General features: G+C 39.9%; 1 protein-coding gene across 2 annotated transcripts; it reads left to right on the top strand.

The window, feature by feature from the left end:
* The first annotated feature begins 1858 nt into the window (after positions 1 to 1858).
* Positions 1859 to 17699, top strand: FUNDC1 (FUN14 domain containing 1). Of its 2 annotated transcripts, none has more exons than XM_052674206.1 (5): positions 1859 to 1999; positions 3879 to 4035; positions 5870 to 5945; positions 14047 to 14175; positions 15821 to 17699. In XM_052674206.1, the coding sequence occupies exons 1-5, from the start codon at positions 1969 to 1971 to the stop codon at positions 15896 to 15898; spliced, it is 471 nt and encodes a 156-aa protein (XP_052530166.1). In that variant the 5' UTR covers positions 1859 to 1968; the 3' UTR covers positions 15899 to 17699. The 2 variants fall into 2 exon arrangements, with proteins under 2 accessions (XP_052530166.1, XP_052530167.1); XM_052674207.1 differs by lacking the exon at positions 1859 to 1999 and adding an exon at positions 2220 to 2372.
* The last annotated feature ends 2892 nt before the right edge of the window (positions 17700 to 20591 follow it).

Genomic DNA, 20591 nt, shown 5'->3' with positions numbered 1-20591 from the left:
CTGCACAACAGCACAACATACTCCAAACTCTTCTTTCAACAGCCTGCTAATGTTAGAAAAAAAAAAAAAAGAAAAAAAAGATTTTAATTCATTTAGGAATAAAAGCCAAAAAGCTTTTCATTATTGATCAGGAATTCAAACAAATAACATCATCAACAACAAAAAAAAGTGTGTGCTTAAACCTGAACAGTACAAAGACGTTAGTTGTCTGTCAAAACAAATTGTCAAACATGTTTGTGTTCTACACAGACATAGATTTATTGAAAATCTTAAGTGGAATGTTTGTTTCCACCATCTACCAAATAATATTCAGTGGGGCTTTGTTCTGAGTACTGAGCAGCTGCATCAGAAACTTTTTAATTCAGGGAAAAGTGACAGTTCCTTTTTTGCTTCTGTGTATTCGCTCTTACGAATTCCAGGAAAATTGTATAATCCCCAGCTCTCTCTGGCACACCATTACCTGGTCATCACAATGGCAAACATTTGTAATAAAAATCAGTTAACATGCAAGCCACTATTTTATATGCTATCTTCAGTCCCAGTGACGGTTTAAGAAGTACCTTCATGTAAAATTTGTTTTCCTATTCTTTTTGTGTCTGTTAAGGCTGGTATAATCAAGAAGTTAATTAGAATCTCAAGTGTTTCGTTCACATGTTAAGAGATTTGTCTCCATTAAAAAAAAAAAACAAACTTTACAACAAGGGAAAATGTAGGGTTTTTTAATTATAATTGGCAGTTATACAGTTTTGAAGAAAATGTGTATTGGAAGCACAAGAACCCAAATCAGAGCCTATAAGCATCTTTAAATAGGAAGTTTCCAATGTTATTATTTATAACACTTGAACTCCTTTATTTTCTAGATGTTTATATTACCACAGAGTTCCTGAAACCATACTTACTAGGCCATCTACTTCTATATTATTAGTATAAAGACTGTACAGAACTGCACAGAATAAAAAAATAATAAAAAGCAGTAAAATAACATTGTGTGGCTTCTCACTCAGCAAACATCATTAGCACCCAACTTTGCACTGATGGAAGGAGTAAACTGAGGTTCAAATGATTCTCAATTTCACTTCTTTCTCAGCCCACATTTACTTTAATCTTATTTAAGGAGATGGCATTTTGTGTTCTTTTTGCAGTTGTTAATTTTTATGGGATGCCTAATACCTATGACAATAAGATTTTGGGGAGTCTGTGTTGCGTACAGAAAGCCAGAGCTGCTTCTTGTGCCAGCTGCAAAGACTATTGCCACTGCTTCACAATGAGAACTCTTCTGAGATTTCTTTCTGCCCAGGGAGGTGGTGCAGTCACTGTTCCTGGCAGTGTTCAAGAGGCGTCGGGATGAGGAGCTACGAGACATGGTGTAGTGCTTGTGGTAGCAATGGCGATGGGAGGGCGGTTGGACTAGATGACATAGTAGGTCGTTTCCAACCTTGTGATTCTATGATTCTATGACTACTTACCATAGAATCATAAAATCATTAAGGTTGAAAAGACCACCACAGAGGCCTTGCCCAAGCAGCGGACCTGGTACAAAGAGGGACTGCTACGGGGGCTGGAACCATTTTGACCACACAATGCCAAAGGGACCTGCCAAGGGACGCAGGCCTCCAGCTGCAATGTGCCATCGGAAGGCTCCTGTACTAGGCCCCCTCACTTTAACTCCTGACTGGAGAGGAGAGGAAGGGTACGGGCAGCTGAGAACCGCACGCCGAGAGACCCCTAGGCCCAAATGGCCGCCCTCCTGGCAGAACTACATCCCCCACAATCCCTCGGGCCGCGGACACCCTCGCTGCCTGTGACGTCATCTCACGCCCCTCTGCCCGCTCGGGTAGCAAGGACGGCGGGCGCATGCGCGCTACCACCGCGCGGCCGCAGAGGGGACGGCCGCCAGCAGCGCAGAGCGGCCGCGGGGGGTGGAGCGGCGCGGCTTCGGGCCCAGCTCCGCCGTCAACAGCAGCCAACATGGCGGCGCGGAGGCCGCGCAGCGCCCCAGGTCAGTCCGCTCCCGGGGACCCGGCCACTCGCGGGGGAGGGGCGGAGGCCCGGCAGCCGGCCTTGCGCTGGGGGCCGCGAGCGGCCTTTGCCCCTCTGTGCCGGGAGCCGGCGAGGATCGCTGGTGCTTCGGCCCGCACACGTTCCTCCCGTCCCCGGGTTATCGCCGGCCCTGTGGGCGGGGCGAAGGGCGGCCCGAAAGCGGGATGTCGGGGGGAATTCCTCGATGCGCGGCCGTGGGGTCCGCACGGGATTGTCTCGGCGCGCTGTGGGAACGGGAGCGGCGTCCTCAGCATCCCCGTCACCTGCTGTGTTCGTGCGCCGGTGCTGAGGCGCGTGGGTTTAAACTGCTAACAGTTGTATGGCTGCGAAGGGCGAGCTTAATGTCACGTACAGAGAAGGTCGTGTAGCAGCGGGGCATCATCAGGCAGCGCTGTTGGCCATAGAACGCGTTATTCGTGTGAGCTGTGGCTTAATGCTGCTCCTGCGTTATTAATATCGTCTTACCTGCTCGTGAACCATCAGCACTTGAAAGCTGGGAAGAACCTTCCGTAGCAACTTTTAACATTATGGCTCCAATTATTTGTGTTTCAGTAATTGGGAGCAGGGAGGGAAAGAATTCATACCTGCGTGTGTATTGCCTGCGTTTTTAGCACTTCAGTCACAATTAGTAGCGTTAAAAATAGACTGCCAGCATCCTGACAGAATGCTTACATCCCCAGTTATTAAGATTCCAGGTAGTAATGTGGCTTCTCTTACTGATGTCTCAGCATTGTTGCCGAGCTGAGTTTCACCTTAGGTATTCATAACTGAACCAGATTTTAATTCCTGTATATATCCATAGAGAACTATGATACGTTTTTAAAACGCTCCTTTATGAAAGTAGACCATCTATTCCCTTTGATGTTTGAATGGAAGTGGTGTTTACGATGTTTAATTTGAAGTTATAGGAGGCCTATTTTGGAAACGTTGACAGAATTATACAGAAATTGCAGAACTTAATTGAATTCCTAGCTTCATTTATTTCATCTGTTACAGAACAGGAACTCAAGTGCCTGTTCTTGGCTAATTAGTCAAGCTGCTGTGAATTCCCACAAGGCTGGGAATTCTCAGTCTTTCAGAACTTTGGACTATGGAAAAGAAAAGCCTGTGCTTTCTCTTAAGTTAGATGTGTTGCAAATGGCATAAGATTATCACTGCAATTGTACTGTGTCAGATAAAAGCCGTACACATGAAAGCCATTAGCTCCAAAATGAAGTAAGAAAGAATAACAGGGTAGGCTTGTTGAGATGGTTTCTCAAAGTGTTTCTTTTGATCTTCTACTCAGGACCTCATCAGCTTTGGTTGTTGCCTTTGTCTGATAGCCCTTGATGACTTTTTTTTTTTTTTTAAACCTTTAATTTATTCTGTTGTTACTTGGAGTCCACAGTCAGCTTTTGGTACCTGCAGCATCCTGCAGCAAGGTGTTCTGCAGGTCAGCCAGACCTGGAGGAGGAGCAGGGAGGACTTCCTGGTTTTGTTTTTTTTTTTTTTGAGTTCAACCAGCTGCCTGCTAGCTTCATGTGATGCCTTTGTTCCTCCACTTGAACAGAGGGATTCCTGTTCTTCTGTGCCAGGCATGGATTTTATGGATTATACCTTTACTGTCGTCTTGTATTGAAGCTTAATGACATAAAAATCTGAAAGTAATTTGCTCTGTTAGCCTCTGGACCTTATATGGCATTTAAAACTATTCTATTAGCTTTAAATGCCATATATGGTTCTGTTAATGTTTGCTTCTTTGTTGGTGGGTTGGTTTGGTTTGGTTTTTTTGATAGAACGTTAGTGCACTGTGTAATTAAGGAAATAACTTATTTCCTTTCTTCTTCATTCTTTTTTAGAACACGAAAGCGATGACGATTCCTATGAAGTGTTGGATCTAACAGAATATGCAAGGCGTCACCATTGGTGGAATCGTTTGTTTGGCCGGAATTCAGGACCAATTGTAGAAAAATACTCTGTAGCTACGCAGATTGTGATGGGTGGAGTGACTGGCTGGTGAGGGAACGTTACTTTCATAACTGCACTGGGCCTCTTAACTGTATTTTGAAGAGCTACTTCCAAGGCTGTTTGAAGCATATACATGTATTTTGTCTAACAGACTTCCCTTTATCACTCTCTCCTCATTCTAAGGTCATTCTGTAGTAAAACACACCAGTTACTTAAGGGAACTCATACCAGCTATTGCGAAAAGGATTTGAAGAAATGGCAGAACTCTAGAAGTTTTTAGGAGTAAATGGAAATCTACTGCATGTAATTTTTACTTCTGTGGAAAAGCAGATTTACTTACTAGTGTAGATTTAGAGGCTTAGTTGTGATACTATGGCTAAGGTGTATTTTACCGGTGACAGAAATGAAGACAGGAATGTGTGTCAGAATATATCTTTGTGGACCTCATTTTAAAGCGATGTCTTTGTTGCCCTAAATTTAACTGGAACCATTTTGAACAGCTTAATGGTGTCTCTTCTCTTAACATGAGAGCAGCTACTACAACATAGCTATGCTAAAATAATTTATGGTGATAGGCAGATAGTGTATATGAGAATAGAAATTGCAGAATGGGGCCACAGTCTTTAAGTCAAGGTATTTGTTATTTGTGAAAGGTACTTGACTAGTATTTGTTTTCTGCAGTAGTGTTCAGTAGCACGCAACGTTATGGTTGCACAGAAAGCGAGCTTTGGAAAGTGAAATAGGTTAAAAATGAAATGATTATGTATATGTTTAGTACTGCGTAGGGAATGTAGGCTGAGCTTTCAATCTAGTGTTTGATTTACCTCTAAAATAACTTCTGCAGATGTATATACACAAACTCGGAAATTTCTAGGAAATTTCTAGTTAATGGGGTCTGGCATCCATAAAAATGGCTAATTGAAAGACGTGGAAACTGTATTTCAGTATCTGTGTATGTGTATATACGTATGTGTGTGTTCTGTATGCAAATAGTTGTATACAGAGTTAAAATATATATATATATAATAATAATAATGCAGTGTGTGAGATTAGGAGGAGCAGAACATACCCCAGAGGATGTGCCTGCTGAGATCATGGGACTGTCAGCCTTGGAAATATCCTACACCTCATGGAGGAGGATGTGGGACCCCAAGCGACCACATTCTGCTTGGAGCTTGAGTTTCGCTTTGGCTTTGCAGTTGGCCCAGTTTGGGAACTAGAGGGGATAACCTCCATAGGCACCTTTCTCCCAAAACTGTTCTCTTATACTGGTATCTCTGCTGGTCCCCATTTGATGGGGGCACATTTAGAATGATTTTCTGAATTGCTAGTTGCCTTGATCCATTAAAAATAGACCATTAAAAATGCCATCTCTCAAGAGAGCACCCTTCCCTGTCTCATTCTCCTGTTTTTCCACCAGCTTTTAGCTCTTGTTGTAGGTTTGTAACTTCTTTTTAGCTGGGATGTAAGCTATAGATTGTGTAGCTGAATAAACGATAGTAAAACATATTAACCTAACATTTGGGAATAGTTATAATGGCACATTTATATTACTATATTGTGCTTTATTAAAGCGTTGTATTCAATAGCAGCATGCAGCTTTTATGTATACACGAAGCCTGGAGATCTCAAGCTTAGCTCAAAGGGGCCACTGGGCTGCCATAAACTAGCAACCATTGCTCATGTTGTTTTGCCTTGGGCATTAGTCATTAAACATTGCTTGTATTAAATATTCTGATCTGAAGTTTTATAAATGTGAAATGATACACTTGCTTTGTTAAACGAAAAACGTAATGGTAATTGTCGCCGTCAGGAATTTTGGACGGCAGCATTGTTCAGCAGACAACTTCACTGGACTGGCTTTTTGTTTTGTTCTCCTAAGGTGTGCGGGATTTTTGTTCCAGAAAGTCGGAAAGCTTGCAGCAACTGCAGTAGGTGGTGGCTTTCTTCTGCTTCAAGTATGTAGAATTTCATGCTTTATAAGTTGGCAAACATTATTTACTTAATCAGTAGGAAAAAAACTCAGCTGCTGGGTAAAATTTAATTAGGAAGGCTTCTTATCTACTTCATCTTTTTCGTGTTACCAATCCACAGCTTGATTTCAGATGGAAAACTGTGTGCAAAAGAAACAAAGAAAAAAAAAGTGCTAAACCAGAATTTATTCTATCCTGTACCATAATTTGTGTTAAGCCAGAAGAAACCTTTGTAGAGAAATTGATGCTGTATGTGATTCAACATTTTCAGATTAGAGGAATTCCCTTTAAACCTATGCTTAGAGAGATAGGGTATGTAAGCTGTATTTATTTAAAATAGATCTTTAAATTCTATCAGTGCTTTGAGAAAAGTGGGCTGCATTGGCAGTCACTTGGAAGATGTACTCTGGTCCAGTTATAAAGCCGTGCTTTTCCTTTTTCTCCCTAAGATTTCTTCACTGGCTTTTTCACTAAACCTCTGAAAGTCTGATAGCTTCATTGCATTCCTCTGTTCAACTAAATTTCAAGTCTAAAAATCTTACGGTGTCATCAAAGTGTAACCATTTACATTTTTCATCAGATACTGTATTAGGGGAGGATTGCCCTAATATATATTGCCCAAAAACCTTCAAATAAATGAAAAGGCTTTAAGTGAAGGAGAATTTCACATGTCCTTCTGTGAGATGCCTAGTAGTAACTTTTAACTTTACTAGCATTTTTCACATCTTTGTGGGCTTGTCTTTTTTCTTTAAATGAGGAAATAGACTGGTGCCTGCTTGGGTTCATTCAAATAATACACTATTTTTATATTTTTTATTTTTTAGACAGAGCATTAAAAATAGTTTCTTTTTATTCTTGCCAACACAGCCCTGGAATGTTACTGAAAAAGCCATCCCACTTTTATTTGCTGCCTTGGTGGCAATGGCTGTTAGATCCAGCTGTTGATCAGGACAGTTTGTGTAGGACTTGTCATTCCTACTGTGTAATGCAACAAGATGTCATGGTTGCATGAGTTCCTTCTTTCATGACCATCGTTTTTTTTTTTCTTCTTTTTTTTTTTCCTTGTTAAACATAAACACTGCATCCCATTCCATATGAGAATGTATGCTTTTCAAACTGTTTGGTTTAGCTTGTTTTCAGTAAGTACAGAACATACGTAGTTTTCAATTACTCAGTTACTTTCAGTTATCTTCAATTTACTTGACTTTGAATTATTCAAAGCAAGCATCAACAACAATGTAAGGAGTCAAAGAGAAACACTTCTGATATGAAGCTTCATGGTATTATTTGTTCTCTTTCATCATGGTGCATGAATGACCTGTTTAAGTATCCTGGAAAGCCTTGGTTATTGGGCTTGTACCTAAACACAGGGAATGAATTTAACAAGTGTATTGAATCAGAAGGGGTTTAGGAGCACACAGGTGTACATCTATTGGCAAAACATGCAATGGCAGCAAATGAACCAATCTGAAAACCCCTCAGTTGTTTGGCCCACAGTGTGTAGTTCTGTGTCATGAGAGAATATTTAAATTTTATATAATTTATATATAGTCAGTGGATCTGGAAAGCACTCATCGTTCTTTTCCACCGAGTTAAATATCAGAATCTCTCTTCCCATACAGCGTGCTGTTGGTCTTAACTCATTAAATGTCAGTATTTATCTAAATATGACTGTAGAGTCTGCTGAACAGAGAAGCCTGGAATCCAGGAGCAGTAGGCAGAACATTGCCTGCAGGTCCCTGTGTTAGTGCTTCTTGCTACAGGAAGCTGGGAAGTTAAAACCTGTAGATAGAAAAGAATAGAAATTGCTTGAAACTTATTACTTATGCAGTGTTTTGCTTGTTGAACTGCGAAGCTTAGGGAGCTGTCTGTACACTAAATTGGTTTGCCATTTGTTTGAGTGTCTGATTTCGTAGTTGATCTCATTTACGGTGTATCTGAAAAGGAATATTAGCCAAGAGGAAAAAATAAGCTGCATATTTTGATTCTAGTCTATATCTTTAATTAAGGAAGATCAGATTTTCTTGGAAGGATTCAAAATAAATGCCTTGCTTTTTCATTTAAAAGCATTTTGCATTTTGAAAGCTGAGTCATAAATTCCATGGTATAATTACATTTCTGTAGTCTTTAATTTTTTCATCTAAAGATCACACATTGTGCTGTTAATTTCGTTTTGAATATATGTTCAGCACTTCCCCTGACTGGGCAGAGGAACACTTCAGCACGTGACTAGAAACTTCCTTTTTATCTCTGCACTTTTCTGAAGCTGCAGATTTCAGTTAAGCTCCTGATTGCAATATTGACATTGTAATTACCAGCTCAAACAAGAACTACAGAAGGCAACATTCTTGGGTAAAGCCCATTCACTAAAACGTTTCAGTCCTGAAATTTAAAAAGTGTGGTTGTCTTTTCTCCAGCATGTGATGTTATCTGAACAAATCTAGTATGAAACTGAAAGCAATGCACTTTGAAATGTCAGTTTATATGAGAAGCAAAAAGGTTTCTCAGTTTTTTGTATGTGATCCATACGTTTTTTTCAGTCTTAATTAAGATTTAAAATTAGTTTGTGGAGAATAAAAATGAGATTAAGGAATTTGCCTTTGTTTTTGTAATTAAGACCTGTTATCACATCTTTTTGCTGATTCTTTTAACAGCTTAATTTTATCATTTAACTATTTATTTTTTAAGAGATGTGATTCTTCATGTATGCTGGTTATGAATCCATGTCTGTGCACTGTACTAAGGAAAACATAATTTCTCAACTCAAATACTAACCTAAGGGATTTGCCTTCTCCAACTTTTGGTTATACAGTGTACAGTTCAGTGAGATCCTACAGAGCAGAGAAGTATGAACTCCGTGTCGTTCTGCTCTAGTAAATTACTTAAAACTATAATTCTTAACAAGTGCCTGATCTATGTTTTTAAATTCCTGCATCCTTAGTAATGCTTTTTGCTCTGCACTCAACACATTAACTGCCACCTCTTCCATTTTGCGTTGACTGACTTAATCATAAAATGATGTATTTGTCTGTGTTTTCAGTGATATATTTTGTGTCATTCCATTAGTATGATAAATTGACTTCAAATATTTGTTAAATAATTTTTTAACTTAGGAAAAATAAGAAACAGAATAATAACACAACAAAACAAACCATAAGCAACCCTTGGCTATACTTTGTGCAGAGAGAAGTTGATGCCACGCTCTGATGATGCTGTGGGGCTGCAGTGAAGCGAGGAGAGGGCAGTGTGCTTTTGGATCGGAGACTTGATAACAGAGCTGCATTCAGTTTTGCGTTTGTTGTGCCAGTTGGATGGTGGCTGAAAATGCAGCATCTGGAATATCATTTCTCAGTCCCTCCTTATCTTTGTATATCAAAGCTAGAGGTTCATCAGGTCTATTCTGGAAACTTGTCAAGAGCAGTGAGGGTTGCTTGCCTGTATAAATACAGCAAGAGGCTGAGAACATGCAGCTTGCAGGGAGCTTCTGGGCTTGGCTAGGCTTCGTTAGTATGAGGGAAATTGTGCTTTTGAGGAAATCAAATCTTCCCATCCTGCTGTCCCATCGCATTATTTTCTCATTACTCTTAATGATGGTTCATGGTAACAGATTACTTGCATACCTATCCAGTATCACCCCCAAAATGAGATCTTCCCTTTAGATTCTCTGCTCCCTTCAATTGGAGATACGGGTAGTTTTAATAATCTTGCACTGATGTATTTTTAATCATCTTTTTAGGAAATACTTTTTTTTTTTTTTCCCAGTAGTTTCTGGAAGATCTTTTAAAAAAATAGTCTATTAGTATGAGTTACATATGCATGTACATACGTTCTTAGTCACATAGGTATGTATGTGTGAAGATGCTGATAATAGAACATTAATACTTTATCTCCATTATCTTAGGGACTGGCTTTGAAAATAGTAGTGAACTGTAAGAATTTGTATTTATATGCATATTGTAGGAACCTTGCCTGTAAGGTAGTATTTTCTTCTATGATGAATTAGGATTTAAAAATAAAAGTCAGTTTCACCAACATTTGGCTTTATTGAGGTTGTTTCTGTGGTTATATACAAATTATTATATACAAATACAGGGATTTATATACAAATTTAGGGATTAGTAGGACTGCAGCCAAAGTAGACGTGACGCAGGCTCTGACTATCACTGCAATGAAGTACGGAGCTTTTTCCTCCCATCTATACATTTTGTATTCAAAACACATATTTATACATTTTATATTTAAAGCATTATCTTCTATTACTTATTTCATAGAATCGTGGAAGAGCTTGGGTTAGAAGAGACCTCAAGGATCATCAAGATCCAACCCCCTTGCCATGGGCAAGGTTGACAGCTGCTAGGTCAAGCACTAGATTGTTGTCCAGGGCTCCACCCACCTTGGCTTTAAACACATCCAGGGATGGGGCATCCATGCTCTGTCTGGCCAGCCTGTGCCAGCACCTCACCACTCTCTCAGTAAAGAACTTCCCCTTGACATCTAATCTAAATCTCCCTTCTTTTAGTTTAAAAGCATCTCCCCTTGCCCTATTATTGTCTGCCAGTTTAAAAAGTTGATTTCCCTCATGTTTATAAATTCCCTTTAGTTGGAAGGCCATGATTTCCCTGCAGCCTTCTCTTCAAGCTTAACAAGTTCAGTTCCTTCAGCCTGTCTTAATGGGAGAGGTGCTCCAGCCTTTGGATCATCTTAGTGGCCCTCCTCTGCACCCACTGCAACAGCTCCACAACTTTCCTGTTTTGGGAGCCCCAGACCTAGACACAGTACTCTAGATGGGGCCTCACAAATGCAGAGTAGAGGGGCAACCACTTCCCTCACCCTGCTGGCCACTCCTCTTACGATGGAACCCAGGATACCATTGGTTTTACAGACTGTGAGCACAGACTTGCTCATTTAAAGTTTTTCATCAGCAGGGATCCCTAAGTCCTTCTCCACAGGGCTACTCTCAAGCGGTTCTTCTCCCAGTCTGTGTGCATAACTGGGATTACCTCAACCCAAGTGCAAGACCTTGTACTTTGTTTTGTTGAACCCCGTTAGGTTCACGTGGGTCCACATTTCAAGTTTATCAAGGTTGTCAGAGCGGCACCTCTTCCTTCTTCTCTGCCTACCGTGCCACTCAGCTTGGTGTCATCAGCAGACTTTACTGAGGGTGCATTCAGTGCTATGACGTATGTCATAGATGAAGATGTTAAAGAGTACCAATCCCAAGATGAACCCCGGGGGGGGGGACGCCGTTTGTTACCAGCCTCCACCAAGGCATAGAGCTATTGGCCACATAGATACATACAAAGATTCAAAAGCTGAACTTCAGATCTCTGCTTCTGAATTCAGGGAGAAATAAATATATATATAATATGACTATTGTTGTGTAAACTGGAGTTCTGACAAAAATGTTAGCTCTAATTATTAGCTAAAGTGAGCTAATTAAAAACTTCTGCCTCATGTCTGTACTCTGGATAGCTGAGCTAATTAGACTAGACCTGATGATAGGTTGTTTCCTTTAAGGCCTTGTGTTTATATTCTGCTTCTAATGTATTTGCTTGCATTTCTTGCATGGTGTTGAACTTTATATAAGTCCATGCTTGGTTTTTTTAATTTATGAGTTAGAAGAGCCATTTCAACAATCAGGCCTCCTTCAAATTCTTATGGTAATTTTGAATTCATTTAAAAAAAAAAAAACAAAAAAACTAGCCTCCACCTCAGCATTTTGTTGTTGTTGTTATTTGGTTTTTTTCCTTAGTTTGTCTTCCAGTCACTGAATGTGCAACACAGTGCGGTTTAAAACCTCTTTTGTGTCTTCATGCTAAATAGGTAGTCCTTAATTAGCAACACAACACCAGCACCTGTATGCATAAATTGGTTTTCCATTAGACAGGCAAGGCTAATGGATTTTTTATATTCTAAGATATCCCAAGCTTAATATATTGTATACTTAAATACCTGTCCTACATAATTTCATTATATGTGAATTGTACCATTTGGATAGAATATTTTTACATAAATTACATGAATTTGATAAACATGGCCTTGGAAAGTGTCTGAGAAATCTCGCTCTCTGTGAACTGGTTTCTGTGTAAGTCATTTATCTTTAAAGGTAGTGGTCTATGCTTATTGGTCTTAGCAGTTAAAATCGTGGAATCATAGAATCATCAGGGTTGAAAAAGACCTCCAATATCATTCAGTCCATCTGTCCACCTGCCACCAGTATTTTGCCATTAAACCATGTGCCTCAGTACAACATCTAAACATTTCGTGGACACCTCCAGAGGTGGGGAATCCACACCTCCCTGGACAGCCTGTGCATTGCCTCACTGCTCTTTCTGCTCTTTCTGTCTCTTTCCCCTGGCACAACTTGAGGCTATTCCCTCTTATCACTGTTTTACATGGGAGAAGAGCCAGCCCCCATCTCATCACAATCTGTGTTCAGGTGGTTGTAGAGAGCAATAAGGTCTCCCCTGAGCCTCCTCTCAACTGAACAATCCCAGTTCCTTCAGCTGCTCCCTATCAGACTTGTGCTCCAGATCCCTCACAGCTTTATTGCCCTTCTCTGGACTCAAGGGCCTCAATGTCTTTCTTGTGCTGTGGGGTTCAAAACTGAGCACAGCACTCAAGGTACGGCCTCACCTGACCTGTGTACAGACGGATGATCGCTTCCCTGCTCCTTTTGGCAGCACTATTTCTGGTACAAGCCAGGATGCTGCTGGCCTTTCTGGGCACACTGCTGGCTCGTGTTTAGCTGTCAGCCAATAATCCCAGGTCCATTTCTTTCAAACAGTCTTCCAGCCACTCTGCCCCAAGCCTGTAGCACTGCCTGTTGTTGTGGCCAAAGCGCAGGATGTGGCACTGGGTCTTGTTGAACCTCATCCCATTGGCTTCAGCCCTGCAATTCAGTCAGATCCCTCTGTAGGGCCTTCCTTCCCCCAGGCAGGTTGACGCTTCCTCTCAGCTTGGTGCCATCTGCAAACTACTGAGTGTGCACTCAATCCCCTTGTCCAAGTAATCAGTAGAGGTACTGAACAGGACAGGCCCCAGTGCTGGCCCCCAGGGAACACCACTCATGACCGGTCACCAGCTGGATTTAGCTCCATTCAGCACCACTCAGCCCAGCCATCCAGCCATTCTTTACCCAGCAAAGTCCTTTTTACCCAGCAAGTTCTTTACCCAGCAAAGAGTGCATCTGTCCACGCCACAGGTGGCCTGCTCCTCCACGAGAATGCTCTGAGAGTAATCCTTAGTTTTGATTTTCTTCTTTTTCCAGCTGATGAGGGTTTTTTTTAAATTATTTTAACTATACCTTGAATATGCAATAATTGCCTGGTTTTTAGGCTATGCTGTTACAAGCATTTAAATATGTATTTTCTGAATTGTTTTGAGAAAACTTGAGAGGACTGACAGCTGAGTCGCAGAACGTTTTCCCTTTTTCAGGACTAAATCTGAATAAGAGAAAGTTTGGGATGACGATAGAATGCACTATGGAACCTCACAGCTAACTCATGACACAGCATTTGCAGTGTTTGTGTTTCATTTTTTCTGCTTACAGTCTCTGTTTTGTAGAATTTTATTTTCAAATACTTATTTGTTGGACAGTTTAAGTGATGTAAGATAATAGTTCTCATTATTTCTAAGTGTGATTCTTACTAGCCACAAATATGCTGTCACAAGTTAGAATTCCACAATTTTGAGAGAAGCTAAAATGGAACTTGCTTTTAAAATAATTTTTGTCCTATAAATTTACTTTACTTTCCTATTCTTGCAATTAAAGTTTCATGGAGTGCTGAAGGAAAAAAAAACGGAGGTTTTTATAAGCAAACAATAGAAAATTGGTAAAATTAACAATCTGTTGAACTTTGCAATTACTTGCTCATTTTCAGTTGCTCTTACGGCAAGAAGATGTTAGTGTTTGGAGTGCCTGTTGTAATTTGAGGAATGTCTTTTCCTTTATCTATAATTAAAAAAAAAAAAAGCAGAAAACAATATTTAAACAATGCAAGCAAATTTTGTAAGCACAAAGCTAGCATATTCTGATTCAGAAAATGTTAATTAGAACAGTACTAACTACAGTTTATTTTCCTAGATCGCTAGTCATAGTGGATATGTACAAGTTGACTGGAAGAGAGTTGAGAAAGATGTAAACAAGGCAAAAAAACAGTTAAAAAAGCGTGCAAATAAGGCAGCACCTGAAATCAATACTCTAATTGAAGAGGTAAGTCTGTGGTGATGCACTTTCTTGCCAGCCAGTTTTGTTTTTTTTTTTATCTTCCCCTGCATGTCGTGCTCAGTAGAAAATAGTTCCTTGGTTTTGCACCACATAGTTCTGAATATCATGGGAAGGCACCAGGGTGTACACCTTATTAAAAGTTTTTGGTGTGTGCTTTCTTGTTTAGTTAGGTATTTTGTTCACTTTTATATTATTATCACACATTATCACATATTATATGTGTATAATAAATTAGCTTAGTATTAACTATTAACTTAGGGGTGATGTAGGGGCTCCTGTTGGCTTTGCCAGTTAGTCTCTGCACGTTCTTGGCTCAAGATACTGTGGAAAGTTGAGGGTGTATGGTTAAAACACGGTAGCTTCAAATACCAAAAAATAATTAAAAAAAAAAAAAAGGGTTTAGGCTTAATCCACTGATCACAAATTCTTTGTTTAGACAAAACTGACCTCTCTTCCTGGTGACAAGCAATAAGTGTTTTGTAATGAGTTGTATTTTTTTCTCAGTCTTATTTTCATGTGTGAAGAGTGTCTGTCTTCAAAACCTGTTACATGCTATGTTGAAAAGAGGTGAATTCTTTCTGATCAGTGTCACTGAGGCCATTTTCTCTTGTCCTTCAAAGAGCCTTTATATCTTTCTGTCTTTCACACACACACACACAGAAAAAGTTTGGCATTTTTCAAATGCCATATAGGTACTGCAAGTTTTTTTCTCTGCGGCTGTGATTCCTGACCTGGAATGTGCTGCAGACAACCATGAAACAGCAGCCACGTTGAGCAATGTAATTAAGGAGCTTTTATGTCTCATATTTAATCTGATGGCATTACAGTTAGGTTGCTAAAAATTATCATCCATTTTAATATGGGTTTGGAGTGGAAATTCAAGAGAGGTGATTTTCTGGCTTTTTCTGTACCCCAGATAGCTTAGCCTGTTCTCCATTTCACAGCAGAAATGGGCAGGACATGGTGGCTTGTTTCCCTTTTTCAAATTACATCACTTTTTTTTTTCTAATTGTGTACTAGCTGCTAATTTGAAGTGTTCAAAGTGAAGGGTTTATGAAATGGCATCTGTTCGATATGTGCTGTATTCAGTGATTACTTCATGAAATCTTGTAAAAAACATGTGGTTTTTGTAGGATTAATTGCTAAGAAATTAGCTCACATGGAGTGAAGTATATTGTTTTCCAATGCCTCTGTCTTCCAAAAGAGCATTAATTTTATACTAACTTTTTTTGTATGTGTGTGATTTAAATTGAAATGATGATAGTACTCATATATGTTTGGGGTTTTTTTTGCCAGGTTTGTGAAACAACTCTCTGGTTTTAATAAAAAGAGTGGCATTGACATGGAATTACTATTCCATGAATAGTATTGCTTAGAGAATAGAGAATTGCTTAGTAGTTAAACTCTCCAAATGCTACCTGTATTGTAAACGTATTGTTAAACTCAGTCTAGAGTCAGTTGTCACTCCACTGTTGCCAGAAGTTGCCACCTAACTGTTTGTGTTTTCAACCCTGTTACTAACCGCTCTCAGTTTCACTATGCTTGTTCCAGGCAGTTGTGATGAAAGTATTAAATGCTACAGTCAGACACAATGGGCTCAGTTCTTGACGCATGCTGTTTTTCTTCTCAGTCAACAGAATTTATCAAACAGAACATCGTGGTCTCCAGTGGATTTGTTGGAGGCTTTTTGTTGGGCCTTGCATCGTAAGGATCTGAACCATCTCTTCGTGATGGCATTCGCATCTAAGAACAGTTGTGGTGACACACTGTCAGAAAGCAGTGTGGATCACTGGGCCCTCCAGAGCAAGATGAGAGGACTAGGTAGACAACTTGGAAGCTTTTACATTTTAGGCTTCTGCCTCTTGAAGCTTGGCAAAACTAGGATTTGCTGAAAAACTGCAGCGTGCTCATTAAAAGCATTTTGGGGCAAAACTGGTTCATCGTCATCATGACTTTTTATCTATGACCTTTCAAGATCTAGCATTTTTAAAATGTTATTCTTGGAATATAGGTATGTAACCATATTGTAAGAGAGAAAGCTCCATTTCTATGTTTGCAAGTAAATACTGTTTATTTTCAAAGTATTTTTCTTCATGCTGTAGTAGATAGTATCAATGACTGCATAATGTATATGATACTGTAGTTCCAGCCTGATGGCTGGCTGTGTTCTTCAAAGTCACTGCAATAATCTTTAAATCTGTAATACTCTTTTTATGGAGTATTAAATAACAAAGAATCATGAGCTCATTAAAGGTGAAAATTAACTTTGACTCTGGCCGTTGTATGCATAGAGAATGTCTCATTTCATAGCCTGTGGGCATCTGGTACGAATATTTGCAAGTTACCTGCGATTCCTGTTCTAAGTGCATGTCTACGTTGTTTTTCCCAGATGTGCAGACATGGATAAACTCACCGATAAAATTGTGGTGCAAATTGTTGCAAATGCAGACTCCGCAATGATCTGATGCTTAATTGTTTCACACTCAGTAAACTGTGGAGGTCATTTCAGACATGAGTAGATGGTGAAACGAAGTGCCGAAGCTTCTGGTATGAGCACTTTGCAGGGTTAGTACTTCGCAGGGCTTGGTATCACGTCATCATGATGTACCTTGAATGAACCCAAGGCTTCTCCTGCAGTCCGTTTTAGCTGGAAGTGAAATTGGAGATGATGCTGACTTTCATATTCACCTCTATTGCCACTATGTTCTGCCCAACATAGACTTTTTTTAAAATCTGACTTCCAGTTCCCAGAGTGTCAGCTATGGAGAAGCTAGGGTACAGATTGGGTTCAGTCAGCCTATTGGAAGAGTGCCTATTTCTTCTGAAGTCTGGCAAAGCAAATGGAACTGCTGGATGTGGTTGTTCTCCATCTTTGACAGATCAAAGCGGGAGGCAGACTCTAAAGGAGATTGGAAGCATAGCTGTAGAAAGGCTGGAAAATTAATTCTGAAGCAGGGTTTTAAAGTGGTTTAGGTAATTTGTTGCAAGATTATCTTCAAGAAGTTGGGAATCCAAACACGTACTTTGTACATGTTTCTGCATTTCAGGCTTGTGAACCTTTTACCCAAGGCCCTGTTTTTTCTGCTTAAATATTCTACCAACAAGTTAATGTGAAACTGAGCCTGCCTCATGCAGGTTGTGCTGGGTTCTCAGTTAAATGTTTGAACTGTGGTAGTGATGCATTAGCCATCTGATGGCTGAATGTGAACTTCTGGCATGTAAGACGTGTGATGAACATCCATCCAGTGGACTGTACAAGAAAGGCCTTGGCTGTTGTAAGCTAACATATATTTAGATTAGGGCAACTGTGGACTTCAGAGGCCTGTACTGTAGGTTAACTTCACATCTATGCATCTGGCCAGGGTAAGTTCTGAAGCACGTCATGCATGCCTGCCGTGCTTAAGGATTTAGTTAACCTAAAACCTCTTGAAGACTTTGTGGATATTAAAACACAAAGAAAACAAACAAACAAACCCCACAAGAAAAGGGGAAAAAAAAAAAAAAAGAAACACTAGTGAACACAACCACAAATAATGTTAACATCTGAAGGTTTTTAGTTTTCAGAAGGCAAATTTCTACAGCAATGTACAAATTGTTGCAGTTTATTGGAAGGGAGAAGCCCAGAGAAGGCCAGCTCATCTGGGATTAAAGAATGACGAAAATAGTGTGGTGTGAAAGTGTCTTTTCCTTAGTATTCAATCCAAGCAATGTTGGGAAGGTGATCACTGTATTGTTTTCTGCTGATGCAGTTAATGGATTTTGGCATCTCAAGAGTTACCTGCAGCCAAGTGGTGCACATCACAGAGACTGGCTGTGGGGAGCCTGGATGTTTTGAAGGGATCTGAGACTGAAGTGACTACCCCAATACAAAGACCTATAGACGAGCATTTAAAAAGCATTCTATTACACAGAAGGATTTCAAGGGAATGTATTGTAGAGTCCTTTCTGAAAAGGCTGCTGTGACCAAGGAATGTGCTTCATAGTTAAAAGCAGAATTTAAAATAACTTTCATAGCAGTCTGTAAGCCCAATTTCTGCTGAGGAATGTTTTGCTATCCTATTGCTGTTATCTGAGGTTCTCAGTGAATAAAAAACTACATGATTGAACTAGATTTGTATATTTTTTTCTTATTTTTTTCAAAGCCTTTGGAATAAGAAGCATTATACTGTGGTAGATGTGAAATTGGCTGAAAGACAAAATAATGGAGAAATGGTGTAGTTGCACATTGAAGGCTGGTGGTTTGTATAAGAATTGGCCTTATGTAATACATTAATGGCTTGAGGAAAATAATGGCTGCTGGCACTGAAGTATTTGCAAAGTTCTTTGCTGTTCCTCGGGTCTGGGTTGGTGATGAGGAGTACCACAAATGCCAGTAGAGCAGGTGATGGAGTAGCAATAAACGTGAAGAAATAAAACATAAAAGAAGTGTCTATTGTGTGTCAGCTCAGACTAAGGACTTGTGTGTCCCTGTATACAGCTGAATTCTCTGTAATGTTACAGCCAAAAAAAAAAAGGTGATGGCACCTCAAAAATGGAGTGGAACATAACAGCAGTTTGATGTTCTGGTGGTACAGTCCTCCTTGGAATGATTTCAGAGTTGCTGTTATCCTCTCTGACAAAGCCTCATGGAGGTAAAGAAGATTGAGAAGAGAGTGAAACAGACTGAAGAAAAAATATTTTATAAGACCATTTTAGGGGGAAAAGAGATCATTCATTTTAAGAAGCAGACAATCAGAAAGGATTGTTTTAAGAAAAACCTAGATTAGTGAAGGGGTAGACCAGCATTTTTGTGCTTCTGGTTGTGCAATTGGAGAACTATAGGAAAACTCAGGGGAATAAACGTGAACCCACCAGAGAGAGATGTGTTCACAAAGGAATGGAAAATGTTTCCACTGTGTGCTGCTTGAAACAAAGAAGCAGGCTCCATTCAAAGAAAGATGGAGCAATGTTCAGGTACATCACAGGAGTGCTCCGTTACATTTAAAGAGGAAAAAGCAAAATCTTGTTTCTCTGGCCGTGGCTAATACTGCTAGATGAAGTTCAAGATAAAATAATTCTAGTGGTTTTTCTGCCTTAGCTTTTGCAGTTTGTATATCTTTTTGCCTCAAGCAGTTGTTATCAGTCACTTCAGAATTGAACATGCAGCTAAATGATTCACCAAGGCATGCCACGTATCCCTCTGCGATGCAGTGAACATCTGTTGAAAGTTTACTGAATAATGAGTTTTGGAAGAGCTTGATTATAAATCATCTATTCATTTTGCATTATCTTAATGACATGATCTAATTTTAAAAATTATTTTAGTTAAAGCAACATCAGGTTTTAATTTAAAGTAATATGACTGCTTGGTCAAAATCATTGTGATTTTATTACTGAACTTTAAGTGGACAGAATTTGGCTAAGTCTTTGAAGGCTGTTTTTGTTTTATCAGCCAGTCTGAGACAGCTGCGTTCTATGTTCATTTGTCGTAAGGTCTTAAAAAGGGGGATGTGTACAGAACAAGCTGCAGAAGTCAATTCTGTAATTTAAAATTGGTGCCTGTGCATGCTTCATAACATACATAGCATGTAGTCTGTGAAAAAGCACCAGCTGAGGAATAAACCCTGCAACTGACACAGCCCCTGGACTGCCAGCTGACAGCTCTGGGTTAGAGCTCAAGGAAAGTTCCTCCTTCCTGAGAAACTTCTCCCCCTCCCTTGAGCAATACTCAGCCCACCAAGCCAGGTGCTCTGGCACAAAGTCCTGGTCTCCTCCGTTGGTGCATTCAGGGGAGGTTAGGGTTGACTATTAGGAACTGTTTGTTCTCAGAAACATCAGTGAGGCAGTGGCACAGGGTGCCTAGGGAGGTGGTGAAGTCAGCATCACTGGACGTGTTCAAGAATCGTGTGGATGTGGCACTGAGGGACATGGGCAGTGGGAATGGTGGGAATGGGCTGGTGGTTGGACTGTGTGATCTTAGAGGTCTTTTCCAACCTTAATGATTCTGTGATTCTGTCCTGTGGATGTTCCTCAGCTTTTGTACGAGTGTGGGAAGACACCGGGTTCTCATCTCAAAGTTTGCTTTAAATTGTTGCTAAGTAGTTAAATATGCTGCTTGTGGAAATGCTCCAGGTGGAAGGAAGGAAGGAAGGAAAAGAAAAAAAGGAAGGAAGGAAAAGGAAGGCTCACTCAGCCTTAAGCTATAAAGGAAAACCTTTCTGCATATATGCTCTGCATAGTATAAAAATTCTTCATAAACTATGTCAGTATCCACAAAGGAAATTAATGATTATTGAGCCATACAACTCCTGTTCAACATAAACACTTTGGACTTTCATCACCACAAGAGGTTATCTACATATGCTTGCCCACGTGCACTCATGGCACACAGAGAATTAAGAACTGATATATCTAGTATGACT

The sequence above is a fragment of the Tympanuchus pallidicinctus genome, unplaced genomic scaffold (assembly GCF_026119805.1).
Source record: "Tympanuchus pallidicinctus isolate F22 unplaced genomic scaffold, pur_lepc_1.0 scaffold14, whole genome shotgun sequence".
Taxonomy (NCBI): domain Eukaryota; kingdom Metazoa; phylum Chordata; class Aves; order Galliformes; family Phasianidae; genus Tympanuchus; species Tympanuchus pallidicinctus.
Note: the sequence above shows the minus strand (reverse complement) of the source record. Positions and strands in the feature narration are given on the sequence as shown.

Bases quoted from the DNA above. Each gene is read 5' to 3' on its own strand.
- FUNDC1 (XM_052674206.1), top strand. From the start codon at position 1,969: ATGGCGGCGCGGAGGCCGCGCAGCGCCCCAG. The intron at 4,036-5,869 runs GTGAGGGAACGT...TGTTCTCCTAAG, and splicing joins ATGGGTGGAGTGACTGGCTG to GTGTGCGGGATTTTTGTTCC. The intron at 5,946-14,046 runs GTATGTAGAATT...TTATTTTCCTAG, and splicing joins GTGGCTTTCTTCTGCTTCAA to ATCGCTAGTCATAGTGGATA.